Source organism: Nothoprocta perdicaria, unplaced genomic scaffold, assembly GCF_003342845.1.
Source record: "Nothoprocta perdicaria isolate Ctin4 unplaced genomic scaffold, notPer1 scaffold_18, whole genome shotgun sequence".
Classification (NCBI taxonomy): Eukaryota; Metazoa; Chordata; class Aves; order Tinamiformes; family Tinamidae; genus Nothoprocta; species Nothoprocta perdicaria.
This window is the reverse complement of record NW_020454982.1, coordinates 4,453,538-4,473,309: the sequence shown is the minus strand read 5'-3', so window position 1 is coordinate 4,473,309 and position 19,772 is coordinate 4,453,538. Positions and strand designations below refer to the sequence as shown.

Here is a 19,772-nt window from a genome sequence, read left to right as displayed (position 1 = left end):
TTTATCCCTAACATTAAAAGAGCATTTTATTCTAATGAAAAACTATTGGCACAAAACCATTGTATTATAGATTAAAAGAACAGTTAATAGTAGTGAAAAAGATTGCCTAAAACGCATACCCTAACCTACCACAGAAATATAAAAGTTTATATTTTGAAAATATATACTGTATTAAAGTTTATAAGCTTATTCATTTAAACAGAAAGTACTGAAATAGTAAACTAAGCAACACTTATCTACAGCAAAAATATACATGCAGGACAACACAAAATAAATTGTTTACCTTTAATATCTACAAATGCAAAACTGTAGATTTTTAAAGATTGTACAAAACAATTTACACAATAAAATAACATACTTAACAACAAATTGCATTTATAATCTTAAATACTGTGAATATTAGTAAAGGTACCCAGACTAATATGTACAGTACATCTAAATATCTGAATACCTAGTAAGGACAGCAACACAAAGAGAATTGATTCTGATCTTTAAATACTGGAAAAGAAGCTTTTGACATTGTTACTACTCTTTTCTTGAAGGGAAAATAGATTCCATGAAAACTAGATTGTAACTGTATAGATATGAATAATTAAAAATGTTAACTATGTTTAGCTCTTGCTTTAATGGAAAAATAATTGTAGAAAATGTATTTCAATCATTCCTTTGTCATAAAAAATGCTAAGATAGAGATATTTGAAAAATCAGATGAAATGATGCAGTTTGAAGGTCTAACAACTTATGATTCTTTGTTTGAAAATCTCATATGGAAAGCACACCTTCACATTGCTGAGCTATTCTTTTCTAAACGTATCTACAAAAAAACCCAAAGCATTGAAATAAACTTCCTAATATTTTATTAACACATTTAACACATGACTAGAAGTTATGGCTCTCTGGACGGGAATAAAGAAAGAAAAAGGAAATTGAGGAACCATGGTACTTTGTATTACTTTTTTTCTGAAGTCATATCCCAGAGGCCTGATTGTGCAGTCACGGCGGCCCGTGGGTATTTTTCCCTTGAGTAATCCCTCTGCTTTTAATGGGTCTGCCCTATCGAGGACTCACAGACAGAGTAGCAGAGTCTGTGGTGTTGCTGGAAGGTTGTGGAAATAAGCAACTTTTGGTATAAAACAAGTGGTTTCACTGCAAAGAGACACAAATAGTTCCCCTTTGATTTAGACATTTGACAATAAGTCACTTGTTTTGATAGTGCTTTTTGAAGATGTTTGAGCTGGCTAATTTGAAGCCAGATTTTGTATTTTTTATGAAAACTGCTTTGAAGTAACGATTTCTTTAAAAAAACAGTGGTACAATCAGGCCACAGAAATAGTGCTTTTATTTATTTGTGGAAAAAGGAAATAATACCTGGATGTGTTGAAGGCTACTCTAACCACCTGTTTGCTAACTCACCAAGATTTGTGGAGACTGTCATGGAAAGACTGCGAGGGAGAACCCCAACAACCTCCTTTGCAGAAGTCCAACCTGTAACCTAGTCACTTAGTCGCTGAGCTCAAGGATGGAGAATAAATGCACAAATTCCAAACTGAACAAACGTGCAAAGCTTCTGTTTCCAGAGCTTTTGATTGGGGCATGCTGGCACGGCAGCTGAAGTCACCCAGTGGGTTTGTGTTATTTCCATATTAATTGCCTTATAAGAAAGATAGGAGAGAGATGCGGTATTCAGGAGGCGGTCAGTGTCACTGGCAAATCCTTGGATCACATTCAAAAGCATCAGACTGGATTTTTGTCATCTACTGCAGACTGCGGTTGTGGATAGCTGTAAGTTCTTGCAAGCAGAGGGTGGTGTGACCACGTGTGGAGAGCTGGGAGAAGCGAACGGAAACCTCTCCCGCCACTTTGATCAGGGCCAAGCACCGTGTATGACCTGGGCCCACTCAAAGCCCCAGAGCAGGAATGAGCTCACCTGAGCAAGCAGGCAACTAGACTAAGGCTCAGAAAGATTCATTTTTACACTTCAGACCAAAAGGGGATGTTTAAACCTGAAGAACAGTAAGAAGCCACGTAACGGCACCACTCACCCTGTTACTGATGGCCGGCTTACAGGAATAGAGTAAACTTAAAGAAAGCATCTTGCTGGCAAGCCCTTCAGTGCTCCCCAAGAAGGCAGGAAGTGGAGAGAGGCTTAGGGGGCCTCGCTGTTTCGGAATCCGCTTTTCTTATCCTTAACCCTGGCAAATACATCTTTGTACAAGTTTCTCTTACACAGGAGCATGTACATGGCTGTTTCTGTTAGTGCCCACAACATACTGTGTGTTTTCTACATAGTCTTTATTTTCTACACAGCTCACTGCTAAAAATGTTTGTATTCTGATGTGATACCATTAATTCAATCAAGGGAAGTATGAAAATAAGATTTGTGATCACCCAACAGCTGAATATGAACACAAAATAAATAAGTTAAATAAATTCCATGAAGAAAAAATCCTAGTACTTTTGTAAAACTAACTTTACATATTATACATATAAATTATCAGATTTTTTCAATTACACTGTTAGAACCTAGAAAAAAATAATTAAAATATTTCGTAAGTGTGGTGATGGGGTCTACAAAACATTACAGTGACCCACTTTTCAGCCTGAGCCCTCTGTGTCAGCCCAGATGTGTTGCAACAGCAAGAATAAGTTAAGAAGGACAGACAAAATCAGTCGTTACAGACGGCGCCTGGCTGGCCTCGGCGCTGCTTCTCGGCACGTGGAATGTGAACGTTTATCTTGATGTGCAGGTGAAAGACGCAGCCCTCTGCAGAGATTATGTGCACTGAGCAAGCCTGCCTACATCTCTGTTACACAAAATCAAACCACCTAAAGCAGCTGTGTAACTCACAAGGAAATGGACACAACCATATGTATTAAGATACACTGCCACAAATTCCTCAAGGATGCATTGCCTCTGCTTTTCAAACACAGGTAATGTAGGGCCCTGTTTACAGTCGGAGTATTTTCTCTTGAAGTTAGACTGGGACATCAGACTTCATAAATTTTGTCTTGCAAGTAGCTGAATAATGAATCCAGTCCTTTGGAAGAACTCCACAGCTGCTTTAACATCTGGCACTCTTTCTCATTCACATCTTCCAGTCCAGACTTCAGGAAGCTTCGCACAAGGCATTTAGACTCTTCCAATACCTAAAGCCAAAATATTGCTTAGTATTTTATTTTGAATCAAATAAAATTATTATGGATAATGGTCTGACAGCCATTTCATACTACTGACATTTACAATCTAACTAGCGACTTTGGGCTGAGAAATGGGGTTTGATTTTCAGCTACAGTAACAGTTGGTGATAGTGTCTTTAAGAATTTAGGACTTTTGTGGTTTATACCTTAATATGAACATATTTAAAAGAAGAGGAGGATTCAGGAGTACCTTGTTTTTTTAAAGCTCTGCCATGAGGTTGTAAAAGAAGATAAATTCCCTCTTGTCAAACGTGACCCATTGAAATGAAGATTCATGAGGCATGATACAGCAGCTACCTGCTTTCTGCAAGGTTATAGGTCTTTAAGGTTATAGTTTTGATATCCCAGTGTGGAAATCCATCTTTAACCATTTTTCCTCATGTATTAATTAATTGTCAGAACAGAAATGAATAGGAATGGGCTTTGCTTCAAACATCCTCTTGAGTTTACTTGTTTAAATGTTTTCAAAAGTGAAGTTGTGTTTTATAACTGAAGGGTATGAAGTGAAAGAATCACCTGCTGACTCTTCCGGAGCTACATTTTCTCCACATGATAAAAGAAATCATAAAAAATCACCTGAAGTTTTTTCATTGAAAAGCACAACCTCAAGTCCTAATAATCTCCTCTCAATTGGTGTTAGTTAGGTATGAACAGCATGTCCACGGTTGCATGTACAGCTCATCTCTTGTTTCTCCCAGACCATTTTTAAGCAGAATGAGATTGGCTTCTTTAAAGTTCCTTTTGAAATACCTGACACAGACATATACCTTGCAAGAAACCCAACTACTCAAACAAAATCATTAATAATTTATGCAGTATTGAATTTTGGGAACAGAAGATTTAATGTGATTATCCTCTTTATGGCATGAGGGATGCATACTTGCCACTCAGCTTTGCCGACACCTACATTTGAAGTCCAGTTCCTGTCTGGTAAAGGCTATAGCACTGTGCTATTCCAAAATCGTGTTTCTCTTTAGTAAGTGATGTTCATTGTGAGTAGCTGGGCCTGTGCATTATTCTCTTGTGAACGTATTCACAGTCAGCGTGGATGAGCTCATATTCATTATTTTTGTGACTTCAGCCTGATTTGCATTTAGGATCCCAGAGAATAAATCAGTTTTAACTCTCATCTTTGTCCACAAGTTAGCACCACTCTTCTTTCTAACAGATTTCAGGAGTAAATTTCATTGCCATCTAATAACAGTGAAGGAAAGAAGAATTCACCAAAAGGCCCAGAGGTTTCCCCAGTTCATATAATGTATGTTATTATCAGCATGATCAAATAAGCTTATGCTACCTTTCCAGTGAATTTCATTCTGAATGTCTATTGTGAGATTTAATCTTCAATTTATTTAATTAAAAATCTCCTGTGCTTCTACCTTGACTTTTACAGCAGATCTTTTAAATGAAACGGAGGGATGCTAAGATAGTTCCAGGTATATGAAGGATAACAATAACCTGTAGCAATTTGCACTTTTGTCAGTGCAGTTTCATTGCAGCCAGTATTAGCTTCTTCAATGCATTTCTTTGAAGCAAGGATGAACCTGGAATAGAAGTCTATTTGCCTGAAGCAAAGGGGCCTTAGAAATTAAAGCTAGGAAATGATTTTCACTCAACTATTATGTACACAAAAGGAAAGTTACATACACTGTGTATGTTCAGATCCATCTATGTCTGGATCTCATCTCTTCTTCACAGCAGAGGTTAGGTGCATTAATATACCCTTCTGGTGCCCTGAGCAGAACATTTTGCAGCATCAGGAACTATGCAGGTACAGACAAGAAGGGAGAGTCAGCTGAGATGTATTGGGCCAAGGCAACATGAAGGCTCAATATGTTTTCTTACATCCTGCAGAGATGTCCCAGTACTGTTGTACAGTTTCATATTCTTCCATCTTTATACAGAAAAGCTATGCCCTTTTAAAAATATATGGCAAATGTGTTCCACTAGCGCTAAATAACTGTGGAGTCGGGGAAATAAAACAACCTCCTCCTCCTGAGAAAAGGGGAATCTCTTGAGCTCCCTGACCCCTTTCTAGGTTTGCTCGTCCTAACCGCACTTCCACAGGTATCATGTGGGAGCTGAGGAGCCTTCCTGATGTGATAAGCCTTTGGAGCACACCTTGCCTTTGCAAAGCGTAATTTAGTCACAAAACGGTTTGATTCTTACCACTGCACTGCAGGATGCCATTTCCTTCACTCGTAGCATCACCTCTTGGCTGAACGTTGTTGGCCAAAATACTTGTGACACGAGTCCTCTGCTGCAGGCTTCCTGTGCTGTCAGCTTTCTCCCACAGAACAACATTTCATTTGCCTATGAAAGTAAAAGGTTACTTGAGATCTTGGGTTATTATTGCCTTAAAACTTTTCCCGTGCTTGCCTGCTATTTTCAAGATTTAATTTACAAATGTTCTCGTGTATCTTTCCATTCTGCAGAGTACATGAAAAGGAGTTTTGGTAGCTATTTAAGGATTGTGCAGGTGGCCAGAGCACAGCATGGGCTTCATTTAAAAAAGAAATGTGCTGGCATTCATGATGAATCTACATTGCTGATTTTACAAGAGTAACTGTCAATGATACAGTGATACAGAATATGGTATGAAATACTTTGTGGGTCAAATTCTACTTTGTTTCAAGGGTAAAAGCCAAGTAACATTGATAGAAATATCTGGATTTTCTGTAGAAAAGAAGCAAAGAACAATATTCACTTCTGTGACTGCACAATCTTAACAGAATACAGGTCAGGACTTCGTAGCATTATTTTATCAATCCATTTCTGTCCTTTTCTACTGTGATTTTGGCAGTAATCACTCCTTCTACCTGTGTTAAATCTTTCTTGTATACTGCATGTGGAAAATACTGAATTCTGAAGTCATTTTATGATAAGAAATAAATAGGAATTAGATGAACTTTCCCTGGATTTTAATTTCCACTCCTGATAATTCAGAGAAACACATTTTCAGTTTGGCTTCTTAAAGACAGAGAAAACAAGAGCACAAAATTAACACAGATTCTCCAGGAATTTTAGATGGAAAACCTTACCAGTGCAACACCCAGTATTTGTGGGAACGTGTATGATGAGCAGCCAGCTGGAGTGAGTCGGATTGTTGCATATGGTGTCTGAAACCATGCCTTCTCACTTGCCCAAACGATATCACACAGTGGCAGAATAGAAGCTCCTAGCCCAAGAGCAGGGCCGTTGATAGCAACCACAATTGGCTTCTTAAACTGAATAAAAGCTTTTACAAAATCCCTAAAATAAAAAATAAAAGGAAGATCTTGAATACAGAAATAACACTTAGATAAAGTCCAAGCTTAATGTACTTAATCTGAAAACAAACTTGAACCTCAGATGAAGGCAATAAATGCCATGGTCCAGTTTTATGAGGTCAAAATTGCACTACTTCATACATGGGTAATTTCATGTTTAGTTACTTAATATTTCAGGGCACCTGGGATATTAAATAATTTTGTGTGCTGTGTATTAATAGAGTAACCAAAATGTACTGACTGATGTAGTGTCTGCAGAATGGCTTGGTTATGGTTAGTTTTGCTTCTTGACCAGTAACTGCTGAGTTTATATACATTGAGTTTCTCAGTTTGTTCCAGAACTAGTGATTCTGACAGTCCAGTCTGGCTAACCTGGTGAACATGTTTTAGCATGAAAGAGGAAACTGATTGGTGTTTTCTCCATATTTACATTTTCAAAAAGCTCTCTTAAGATCCTATGTCAAAGATCCCTACATTCCCCTAATGGATTGGGAGGTATTGAAGGCTCTGTAGCAGGGGAAAGAATAAGACCTGCAAGAGGGGAGTCAAAGAGAGGGAAAATAGTTTAAAGAACAAGAGATTTGTGAGGATGATCGGTTTGGTTGTTGTTACAAATGCCCAATCTAAAGCATAACAAGGTAGATGTCCATGCCTGCCTACAACAGTAAATGTGAAGCAATAGGAAATAATGGGGGAAATAATATGATTGAGCTCATCTGGATGAGTCAGCTGGAACATGTTAAATTCTGTGCTATTAAGAGATATTCCAAACAACTCATCTCTACTTAGGAACTTTGGAAAGGCATCTATTGAATAGAAAAGTATACGCATGAATTGGGAAAAAATGCATGAGTGTAATTGTGGACAAATTATGGGCTCCAGCAGCTCAGTGCACAGCAGGTATATGAAGGCAAACAAGATGCTCAATTACATTAGATAAAAAGACATGTATTAATCAAATTCAGTATAAAGCAGGTGATTCTGTGACTGCCTTGGGTCCAGTGTTAGATCCAATGTGCATCATTGCTGACAGACTACATGAAAGAACATGACTGTATTTTGTTAAATTCGCCCCTGGATGTGTTGCAGATCTCCCACTGAGGTCAGAAAGACCTAAACTTACACATCTGAGGACAGAATATGAATCTTGCAGTTTAGATTCTGACTTGGCAAAAAAAAAAAAAGAAAGCAAACTGAAGATAAGTATTTTATTAGACTGAACTGCAAGGAAATTGTCTATATTTCAAAAGAAAAAGAAGAGTCTGAGGTAACTCAGAATTAAATGCTAAATGATTGAGTTCTGTTTTTCTGGCTATTTAGTAAGGAGTTGAGTTTTTATTATGAGAAAATAGTGTGTGTTCAGACAGCTCTGTTTACACATTGAGCAATACAGCAGATCTAAGACATGACAAAGAGAGTGAAATAAAGATCATATTTATGTGCTCAAACACAATTTATTGTAGAGAATGGGAGGATTCAGGAGAGTTAATTCCTTTTTTTTTTTTCTTGGTTGCAGCAGCAGTTCTGTTCCCTTGTCTTGTCCCTTCTCTGGTTGTTTATGATGATGTAATGATTGTGGATCATTGCACCTGATCAATTCCAGAATTTTGGGAACAATAGCAGTTAAGCAAATAAGTTTTGCGAGCAGCACTAAGGGCAGGAAACAGGGATGTGAAGAATGAGAGGCAAAAAGAACAAACAGCAGGACGAGTCATGGCAGTGGATCTGAGGGCTGTATGGATGCATGAGGGGATAGAGGGACCTGGAAGTGAATATGGAAGGCAATGAGAGGGAATGTCTGCATGATGAGGAGGAAGAATGAACGAAGAAGAAGGAATGAAGGAAATCTCCATGAGATCTTCCCTCGGAGTTAGAGGGGAGTGGAACAGAATATTGAGCAAAAACTCTTGTCGTTGGTCAGTGGAGAAGGATGGAGAACATAAAGCATATGGCACAATGGATGAGTATGGAATGTGTCAGCTGTGGAATGGCCTGGAAGAGGGAACAAACACCTGCATTTGGTGCAGTGCACCTACAGAAGACATGTTGCTAGATGACCACAGGTTGAGCTGAAGAGCTGTGTTCTGTGCCTGGAGCTAAGCTGCAAGGGCACACACCACACTCTGAGTTGCAAGGCCTAGAGTCAGTAGATGAGGACAGGGACCAACTGAATAAATGTTGGTGTGATATGACATCTATCAGGAGTTTAAACTTCAATTTTATCTTGTGTGGGATCCATATGGGATCCATAGTTTAGAAAGTGAAAACACACTAATGAAGATTCTTATTTCATGTTGATACATCAGCCTAACTGCATGTACAACAGTGAAAGCAGAGATGAGTTACTGTGTATTAGGACATCCTAACCAATGAGTAAGTGAAAAGAATGATTTCTCTATGCTTATTACAGTATATTTTCCATGGATCGAGTCCTTTGTTCACAGAAAGCACTGAGAGAGTTAAATGGAAAAAATACTGTACAGTTTCCAGAAGTACAATAAATATCTACTTCCAGTGGGCCTGAATTCGACATTCTTGACAAGCAGAATTACATTGTGCGAGTACTTCAAGAGTATTCCATGAGTCCAGGGATGGAAAAACTGCATAAAGATATCACCATCTGGCTTAGATCCATATAAATGTTGAATTGATAAGTATACCTCTATATAATGTAATCTATAAATATATACATATGTAGCAATACCTATCTACACGCTATTTAAATGAGTAATATTAAGTGTATGTCTTTTCCTACAGTGCGAATGTGCTCTCAGACAAAAGTAGTGGTTTTCTGTCCTCTCATTCTTTTTGGTTCCACATTTTTAAAGAAAGATCTCTCCTATTAAGTAAATTAATCTACAATCTGTCCTTCAAAGTGTTTTTCCTTTTTCGTCTTTGTTAATATCACTAAATGATATTCAAGCATAGCTAGACTTTTAAAAACAGGTAGTGGTTTTTTGTGTTAAGTAGTACATTTTCATTCTTTTAAAAGAATTTTTACTTCTCCAAGAATTTCAGAAGATTTTAGAAGTATTGAACTGAGAATCCAAAGTGACCTGCAGTAGTTTTAACCAAGACAACTGAGGGTTAACAGGCTGAGGCCACTATTCCGAATCTCTTGGCTTGGGAAGTGAAATACATATCAACAACTATTTTTACGTTATACTAATGTGTCCAAAATATGGATCTCTTGTAAAACAAATTCTTTAGCATTCCTTCATAGAACTGTTGGAATGGGCTGCATAGAATTTGAAAGCTTATTTATATGTAGGAAGTAAAACACATGGACCAATCCCTCAGCTGGTATGGACTGACTTCAGTGAAGTAATGCTGATTTATTTGTGGAACGTCTGTCCAACATATATATATCATGTGGGTAATGGAAATATTTGGTGATGGATTGTGCAGATTGACTGGTAGTCATATTAAAGTCTAAATGTCATAAACTTCGAATTTCTATTAAGATAACCTGATATATGTAAGGAAAGTCACATTTTAGTTACAAAATAAAACTAAATTTACATGTATATTAAGTAATTTAAATTTAAGAAAAAGATTGGAGACCCTTCTAATAAGGCTCTGAAATACAGTGGAAGACAGCTATTTCAACAGAATATGACTAAGCCATGGATTCCCAATTGTGCTGAAATTCATTAAAATGATGAACATTTAAACAAATAAAATATCTGCCTTTCAAGAACTTTTGAACATGAAGCCATAGCTAATTTGAAAAAGAAAAACAACAAAATTGTATTCAAATTTTGGAGGAATAATCTGAAATATTAAATACAAATAAGTGGAATAAAATAAATTGCTGTGAATAGTAGCACTGGAATAAATGTGCTTTTTTTTTCTAATAAGGAAAGGTCCAAGGTTCTAAGTAAATTTTAGGATTATATTAGAATGCAATCGACAATTAAATATACAACATTTTTGGACCTGGTAAATATCTTTATAATCACACACTGCATTTCATAATTTAGAGATCATAGGTAAGCTTGGGTCACCTTATAGCTTCTGCAATCCTAGTGCTTTCCTTTCTTCTGTCATTGGATAACCTGCCAATTAAATATGAGTAATCTAGGCCACTACAGAATACACTTCCCACTGCGCTGAGAAGTAAGAGTTTACTGTCATCAGCTGATGCATTGCACAATGCTCTCCGAACTTCCTTCATGATCTGTGGATAAAGAAAAGTAAACAATTCGACATGCATGCCGTTGCAATATCATTTCCCTAATTTTACAAACCTTATTGATTTTGAGCGACTTAAATTTTGGGCACTGTTAATTAATACTTACATAAATTATATATATTTATATTTTAATATAGAATGATAACACAGAGAGTTTGCAAAAAGTTTTATATTTGGAAGTGCTTTATAGAGGTTTACTAATTCAAAAAGGTTTTATAACTTGGCTGTTCTGTGCTTATTCTATGGGAAATTCTATCTACCTGACCGATACTGTTTCATTGCAATTTATAGTTTCAGATATCACTTTTTGTTTTCATAGTTTAAAAAACTACTCAGGGTACATCACTGTATCCTTAGTAACATGGTCAGCACAACAACAGCCTATTAACCTCCACATGCTGTAAGCAAAATCAATAAACCCAGTTTTCAGTTCTTCAGCTACTTTGGTTTCAAATGGCACGAACCAAAGCAATGTAGGGACAAGAGGACTTCATATACATCAATATGACAAAAACATTATTCATATCATTGTGGTCAGTGATATGGTTAAAGTCTACAAAAGTTAGACCAAAAAGCCCCTAGAAAGACCTTTTTACTCTGTGATTTATAATCAAATCAAACAATTAATTGCACCACAAATCAAGACTAATCAAAATCCATACACAATTGAGCTGCTGGCATTGTAAGAAATAGGCTATCACTTGAGTGGAACTGCTATCCTTATGATTCTAAGAGGAAATATTATTTCATAAACTTCTGAGAAATAATTGCTTGTTTGGTCAGACTTGAAGGTAAGCCTGGCTTACCCTGCTTAGCCCTGCTGACTTCCTGATGTCAGGAGTTTTGCTTCTCCTGTTATCTTCAATGATTTGCTTTTCACCTTAGCAGCGCCATGATTTCCTTCAGTGTGACACACGTACTCATGGGGCCATGTCGCTTTTATGGCCAATGGGCAGGGGCCAGTTGAGGTTTTTTTCTCTTTTGCATTGAAAGCTTTGCTGTTCGGATAGATTTTCAAAGACAGCAAAATATGGTTGGATCAAATACAATTTGCACATAAGAAAGAAATAAGACTTGTAGCTTGCAATAATTTCTGTTCACTGCTTCCTGTTTCCCAAATTCCTTTACATCTCTGGAATGCTTTACATCAGATTTCTCCCTGAGCAGAGCAATTTTGTTTATACCTTTTAAAATAGGTAGGCTTTTATTATAAATTCTGTGGCTTTTGAGAACAAGCTTGAACTTGTCATTTCAAACCATGCAGTGCAATGCTAACTGCCAGCTCTCCATATATGTTTACAGAGGAATATCTGCCTTCCGTTGGCTGCTAAGACTAGAACATGAGAAGCTGGCTGGTGAATTTACAGAAGCTTCCTTTCCGTGTGCACTTCGCAGCGCCTGTAATACCAGGTAGGTGACAGTGGGTGGAAGTGAAGCAATTAAAAGCAGTAGAATTTGGAACTGGATTTGAAGTTTTTGTGCATGTACAAAAATGTCATCAGCAATATTACGCTTATGGTTTATTCTCAGAATCTCAGAGGCTCTCAGGCCTCATGTTGTAAAAACGTGGGTAAATGCCTATTTTATAATGGGAAAACAAATCTCTTTTCAAGGTGAACAAAGAAATTCTAGAAGATAGTAGACATTAGAACTAAAAATACAAATTTTGTTTTAATTCCAAGTGAATACAACATTGCTCTCTTAATTTACTTCAGATATTTTTAAAAGTCCTCAAAATCTACCCTTTCTAAGGGAAAGTGTATAAATAATATTAGAGAATAGTCTTTTTTATGTAAAATGTGGAATTTTGATTTATACATTATGCCATGATATATTACATGCAAAGCTTTTATTTCTCTTCCTCCTGTGATGTTTGCATACATACCATCTCTTTGATGTTGTCTCTGTTGTCCTTCAAATACATAATCCATTGCAAACCTTGCATGTTTTTATCATCCCCTTAGAAGTCTAAAGTGATCTAAAACTACCTACATGTGCATATGTGGCTTTTGAGCAGCAGTTATATACTACATGAAAAAAAGCAGTACTCCACCATCATCTTTTTTACAGGTTTGGGTGAGGGTGGTATTAAAGCTGAATTATTAAAAATTCATTTCTCAGATCTTGTTGCAATGGGAAGGCTATCCAGTAATCTAGATAGCATTTTTTAAGTAAGTATGAAAATTTATTTACACAGTTCTACTGGTTTCTAGTGAAAGAAAATAGTATCAGAAACCAGTGCCTGCCAAGTGAGTTCCCATTCCCTTGTTCTAAGGGACGGTCCCTTCTCCTGTGCAGTTCAAAATCCTTGTGGCCACCGTGGCTCTTTTCTAGGTTGTAGCTAAGAGGCTGCTGTCTGCTGTTTACTCGGCATCCTGGTCTTCCCTGATCATTTGTGTAGGGGTGTTTTCCTCCTGATGTTTATAAAATTATAGGAAAGCTACTGATGATTTGTCTGTTTAGCTCCACAACTGTGTATTAAACTGCAACACCTTAAATGTAATTTTGATTCTGAATTTGCTGTTTTCAAGTGCAGATTTCCATTGAATGCAGTAGTGAGTTCACTTAAAAGAGAAAAAGATATATGTGTATTTTTAGTCATGTTCTTTCACCAGATTCCATATTCCTTTTTCTCTCCTTCAAGATACTTGAACATTCCCTCATTTTTGATGTAATTATGCTATTTGATAAATTTACTTTCTTTAGTGAGACAGATCTAATATTACTATTTTTTGGGCTCCATAGTTTTGTTCTCCGGTTCCATGCCTTTTTTTTTTTAATAAGCTTTTTTATGGCCAGTCAAATTCAGTCGATTTTCACTTTTGGGGATTATATTTTTATTTATATTTGACTAAAGTTTCTCAGGAAGTTTTCAGGTTATAAAAATGTGTCAAATTATAAATTTAAGCTATGTCTAATGCTTCACTTACTGTTTTACTGAAACCAAACATGTAATAAAATTATCACTCATTCAGAAGTTGCTTATTTTATAATCCTTTCAAGACAACAAGGTGGTTAGTTTCTTAATAGGACAACTTATACTCCAAAATAAACATAAATGTGGTTAAACTGAGTGCTCAGTTTAATGTCTTTCACAGGAGGTAGGAGGTTTTAAAAGGCTTTTGGTGCTGTTTGGTTTAGATATTGCCTAGATTCTGGGGAAATCAGGAAGTTGAGAATTTATCACCTTAATTATATGAGAGTCAGTAGTCTCTTTCCATATAAATAGAAATACTGATTTAAAAGATTAACTTCCCTGAACCTCTAAAGATTCACTGTTGAAACTCTTGCAGGGAAATATTCTGTAAATATTAGAGTAAAAGGAGGATGTAGAACCATTCAGTTGTTCTTAGAATCTCTTCCACAAGTCTTGCCTTTTTACATAAATACCCCTTTTATTGATTATTGACTCTTCATGCAAACAGATTCTGAGCTCTTTTCTATATAAAAATGTTTATTTGATAAATAAAAGGTATAAGAACCTAGATGGCTGTCTGCAGGCATAGGCACTGGCCAAAGAAACAATCTGTGGTTGTATGACAGCAAAAATACACATAGCAGTAAGCTAGTACTGCCGTGTTAACCATTAAGTCCGGAGACATTTAAAGCAATGAAAAGTGAAGGCAACACCAGTGCTTCAAAATGCGTCTTGGAGAACCTGTAATTCTCACAGCTGGAAAATTGAAGCTGGGTGCTTCTATATGTAAAGTGAACTTGAACTAGCTATATCAGTCCTTATTGAAAACATTAGCTGTATGTTTTGCTTTTAATTCAGTGGAATATTAATTCTTAGCTATACTAAGAGTGCAAAGTAAAAACAGTGGAGGATCAATTTAATCTCAAGTTTGAAAGAATTTGGATCCTTTAAATATACTGAAGCACAGCAGCAGCAGCAGCAGCACTGGAGAAAGAGCTGCAGAAACATCATTAAACCTGTGAGAGAATGCTCTAATCGAATTTACAATGATGAAATAGTTTACATATCTATGTAAAAAACTAAATTTAAATGCATTTAAAAAGTAGACAGCCTAAGCCACTTCAATGAGCCTGTACTCTTTCATGAAACTGGTTTGAAAATTTTATGATGTCTTGTAAAAGGTAAATAAAAAACAAAAAGAAATCTAGTGACCTAAACATTTTATTGGAAAAAATAAATTATTAGGGTAGCACTAAGCCAACCCCAGTTAGTGCAAATCCTGTGGGAAGATGCATAGGCACATTTTATGCTAAACCTAAACCTTTTGTGCTCAACCTGCACAAACCTACAGGTGTGATGTGGTTCCAGTAATGTAGGATGAAGGTACAGGCAAATGTTTCCAAGCTTTTTTTTTTTCTTTTGGTATCAATAACCTTCCTGAAAATATATTGAGTATCATGTAAATGATAAATTTATCTCATGCAGGCAAAAACTTGTTTTTCTCAGCTTGGACATATGCACAGAATACTGTGCCATAATTCTTAAGTTGCTAGTTATTTTAAGTAAACGGCCATAAATAGCAGACAGCATTGACTGAAACTATTAAATTTTGTCTGAGGCTTAGGATAAAACACAAAGGGAAGCAGAGGTGTTTAATGGTGAGCGTGTTTTGGTATAAGATCAATCTTACAATGATTGTGGGCAATGCAGAACTTGTTTTCTTTCCTAAAATCTGTGACCTAGAATAACCCGAGCACTAGTATTTTAACCATGCCAAGTAGACCTGCTGTAAGTTCATAATTTTCTATTTGGCAAATGTAATTTACTGAATTTCTATTTAAGCTTGAAATTAGCGATTCTTTTGACAGAATGAAACATATTTTCTTAAACCTTGTAGGAGTTTTGTGGTTGTGTATTCAGCAATGGTAAAAGGTGTCAAACCTGAAAATAATGTAAACTTGCCTGAATTATTCTGTCAGTTTTTCTCAGCTCTGGTTATAGGAAAAAAAAATCCTGTATGGATGAGGCATTCAACATATTCCTCCTTTTAGTCCCTTGAGTTTTTACTGAAATTGCTAACAAGGGTATTGATACTGGAGGTGCTGGATTTCGTGGTGCAAACATTCATGGGCTGCAGCCTGGACTGAGGCCAAAGGAGTAGTTTCACAGTTGCCAGTGAGCATCATCCAGAGGGTAACAGCTTTCAATTACTCTCAGCCTGGATGAATTTTAAATAGACAGTCTAAACGTGGAGAACTCATTACCTTGATTAATTCCTGACCATCGAGGTCTTAGTAACGTAGCTTCCTAAAACACCTTACATGAACTTCAGCAAAGCTCTTAGAAACAATCACTGCTGGTGCACACTGATGCGATAAGAATATTGCATGTTTATGATTTATTCTGGCACAGTGATTGGCTGCTGACATACTGAGAATTTTCCAAAAAATGGAGTGAAGCAGTTTGAAGAGCTTGAATTAATTCACTAGTTGGTGCATTTGAACACTGCTGATGTGCAGTAGCAGAGACAGCAACACAAAGATTTGCCTCTTCAGCCCTAACATGGTTAAGTCCTTCATTTCATAATTTTCAGGCCCTTGAGCTCTTCATTTAAATTACATTTGGCATCCGTTAGTGGTAGTTTCTTTAATATATAAGTAATCTCTCTAGTAATACAGGGATGAAATGATGTATTTTATGCAACCTAATACTTATTAAGAGTCTAGTATTAAAAACAGGTGTTTGGTGTTCAGTGTTAATTACTAAGATACGGTTTTAAAATATTAAATAGTTCAAAGCCTAGGAGTGATCCGTGTGTGTACCAGCAGTTTTAACTATTTGGTATCATGATGTGTAGCAGGGTCTGTGGGCGCCCTGGTGGTGACTAGCAATAACTAGTCCCTGGTGACTAGCAATAACTTAATCATGTGAACAACTGCTTCTTACAGCTCTGTGCTGGAAATAATGTTGTCATTCCTTTCTTTGTAATTAATTTTCTGTTTCAGAGATGTATATGAAAAATTAATTTCCGTTGCATTGCTTTTGACAAGACTGCAGGTGGAGTAAAGTCAGATATATCTGAACTGCATACTCTCTTTTTTAAGTTAATAATTAGGGACACGAAGTACTGTTTAAGCGCAGTGCTTGCAACATCCCCACATATTAGGCTGGTTTTTATTTGGCTTTCACAGCACACGCTTACCTCTGGAGTCAGTGCGTTGTTATCTGAAGTCTGGCTGGATAGCAAAATGTGTGTGAAGCCATCTTCTTTCCGCACGACAATGTCCCTGAACCTGCAGTTGCTTTCGTTTTGACGCACACTGTATCTCAGTCTCTTATCGAAGACATAATCTTTCTCCCCGTCTAGTTTCCTTTTCACAGTGCTGTGTAGGTTCAAGCTTCCATTGGCCAGAGAAGAACCTGTCAGATGGAAATAATCAAACCATCACTATGTCTATATCTTCAAAGAAGAGGAGTCTTATTATTAGCTTAGATGTGTCTCTGTATTTATTATAGCTTGTATGTGATGAATTATCAAAAATAGTCCTGGCCAGTCAAATGTGGTCTCCAGCCACTCCCATTACTCTATGGAGCTCTCATTATTCTATATTCCAACTTGAAGGATCTTTTGTTCTCTGATCAGACTACCACTGTATCAAGTGACTTGTAGCATGTGGGACTGTGACTCTTAATGTGATGGAGTACTGCATTGGAGATGAAAGCAGTTGTATCATGGTCTTTCACAAGTATTTAGGGTCAGCCTCAAATTTGGAGGCAAATTCTAAATCAGCATTAGAAAAACTTGACAAGTATAGTCCAAATCCATCTTTCAAAGTTACATTTTCTTCCTTTTATGATGACCAAAAGCCATTATCATTTTCTAATTTTAATGCAGATTGTTTCCTGTTGCACATTTCTACATGAGATGTTGGGGGAGTTCTGACTAAGCTGATAGATGCCACAACCAGCATTCTCTTCCTTTTATCTCATCTGCTTAGCCTTAGCATCAGTAGTTGCTCTGATTCTAAACTTCTGCTCATTACATTTTCCAGTAACAATAGTTGTTGCCTTGTGACTAACAGTTACAGTATTAATATTGGATGTTGTGCATAACAGGTACTAATATTTGATGCCATCTTGGAGGATACTCAGCAGTAGGATAAAAAGAGTAGTGACCAAAGATATGGGTCCTCCTTAAAAGCAACAATAAGTCAATTTTTAAAAGCAGTTTATTCTGACTTATACTTTTTATGAAGAGTAAGCTCTTCCTTTGCTCATCTTTATGATTTTTTTTGTAATGATTTGGACTGGAATCTTGATAATACCTTTACAATACTTGCTGTGCAATACTCCTTTTCTAATTACAGATGTTTCACTTTTGCCATTAGAAATCAAGCATGGCTTGTTCCGGAACAGGGATAAAAGTCACCCTGTTCATTGAAATAACATTCTGGATGTTTCTGTTTTTGAAATAATCTCGTTTTTTTTGGTTGCTTGTTTGTTTACAATGATATGAAAGAACAATATTCTATATTTAAGAAAGGATGAAGTAGCTGGGAAATTTTACATAAAAAAAGAAAATTTTGAGAAATTTTATATAAATATTAGAACATAGATTGAAATATTGGAGTTTAACTGATCATCATCCAGTTAAAAATGCTTTGTTGGACTAGACTTGGATGGTAAATTGTCAGCAGATTACTCTGTAACCAAAACCAGTTATCTTCATTTCACAGAATGTAATTTAATTTTACTTAGTGCTTGTGTAGGTGACTGAACTGTCTAGTTAGTTCTCAACTGACTGTGGTCCAGGGAATTGTTCACAGTAAGTGAACTGCCTGCATGGATGCTGCAGGTCCAATGTTTGATGTAAAACATACATGCTGAGTGCTTAACAATGTTTAATTATTATATCATTTGGCCTCATCGTGTAATTTGCGTGCATGTGGGATATACCTCTATCTATAGACAGAAACACATTTGCTAAAAATACTGCTATTTCAGTCACTCAATAAAACCCTTTTCATAATTAAATTAAAAGATCTGATCTAGAATATCACCTCTCTTACAATAAATTGGACATTTAAGTGATGCCAAAGAATGAAAATACTGACAAATTGTGTTAGCTCATTGACTTGAAAAACCTATTTAAAGCTATCAAAATTTGAAATTTGTTTTCTTGACAAGAACTATCTGCAAGTGTAGAAATCACTATGCTTCAGTTTACAAATTACCATTTATTTGCTTATGGAAAATTTTTTTCTTATAACCTTTTGTTACTGCATGTATTTTCATATGTATTCTTATAAACAAAAATCAACCTATTTGTAATGCAAAATTATATTAATTACAAAATTACATTGGGAATAATATAGCAAATTTATTAGTAGATTGAAACAAACATTTAAATACTGCACTCTTATTTACTCAGTTCTTTCTGTATTGCTTGACCACTAAAGACATGAAGAGGTAAATCTCCTCAAAAAGTCTAAAGAACATAAAAAAATCAGACATACAAATAAATGGGAGATGTATCAGACTAACTATATTGGTAATCTACCTAGTGTTGAAGATTAAGCCACATCCTTTTTAAATACAGATGTTAATAGAATGGTAAGAGATTAATTCTCACAGCTAATCCATCTCAACCAAAAGCCTCATAATTTCATTTTAATTGTTTGTTGCATTTGTTCGTGCAATGTGTTAGTTTAGGCATGTGTAGGCATGTGAAGCAGACTAAAGATGTCAAAATGAGAAAATAGTCCGTCCTCTAGTGGGAGTTTATTTTGTTACCTAGTTTTCACTCTGCAGAGAATTTGTGAAGGTATCTAGAACACACTGATATTTAAAGGAAGTTTTAATATTTCTTAAGAGAACTCAAGATATTCAAAGACAGTAGTCCATCTACTCCTCCTCCAAGAATGGTGATAAAGGATATTACTGAAGGAAAAAACACAAGCTGGGCTGTTTTCTGCAGTCCTTTCCCCTAGTATCATCCATAAGTCTTGTATGGGGATATGAGAAGATTTATCTTCCTTGTTTCCTTTAGTGTTTGCTCATGGATCTTTTCATGCATTTCCCTAATCCCTTCTGAGCCTGTTGGTACTATCTTGTCTCCACAGCATCCTGCGGTATGAGTTTGAGAAGTTTAGTAGCCACTGCACCGAAAAATTTCTTTCATCTGTGCTTTTAT

General features: G+C 36.2%; 1 protein-coding gene across 1 annotated transcript in view; it reads right to left on the bottom strand.

Annotated features, from left to right (window-relative positions):
• Positions 1–128: 128 nt before the first annotated feature.
• Positions 129–19,772, bottom strand: part of CDYL2 (chromodomain Y like 2) — a 52,607-nt gene continuing 32,963 nt past the window's right edge. Inside the window, exons 4-8 of the mRNA XM_026036493.1 lie at positions 16,782–16,999; positions 10,475–10,647; positions 6,240–6,450; positions 5,368–5,511; positions 129–3,147 (exon numbers count right to left, since the gene is read on the bottom strand). Of these exons, the coding sequence (XP_025892278.1) occupies positions 2,989–3,147; positions 5,368–5,511; positions 6,240–6,450; positions 10,475–10,647; positions 16,782–16,999 (905 nt within the window). The 3' untranslated portion in view covers positions 129–2,988. The remainder of the gene's footprint in view (positions 3,148–5,367; positions 5,512–6,239; positions 6,451–10,474; positions 10,648–16,781; positions 17,000–19,772) is intronic.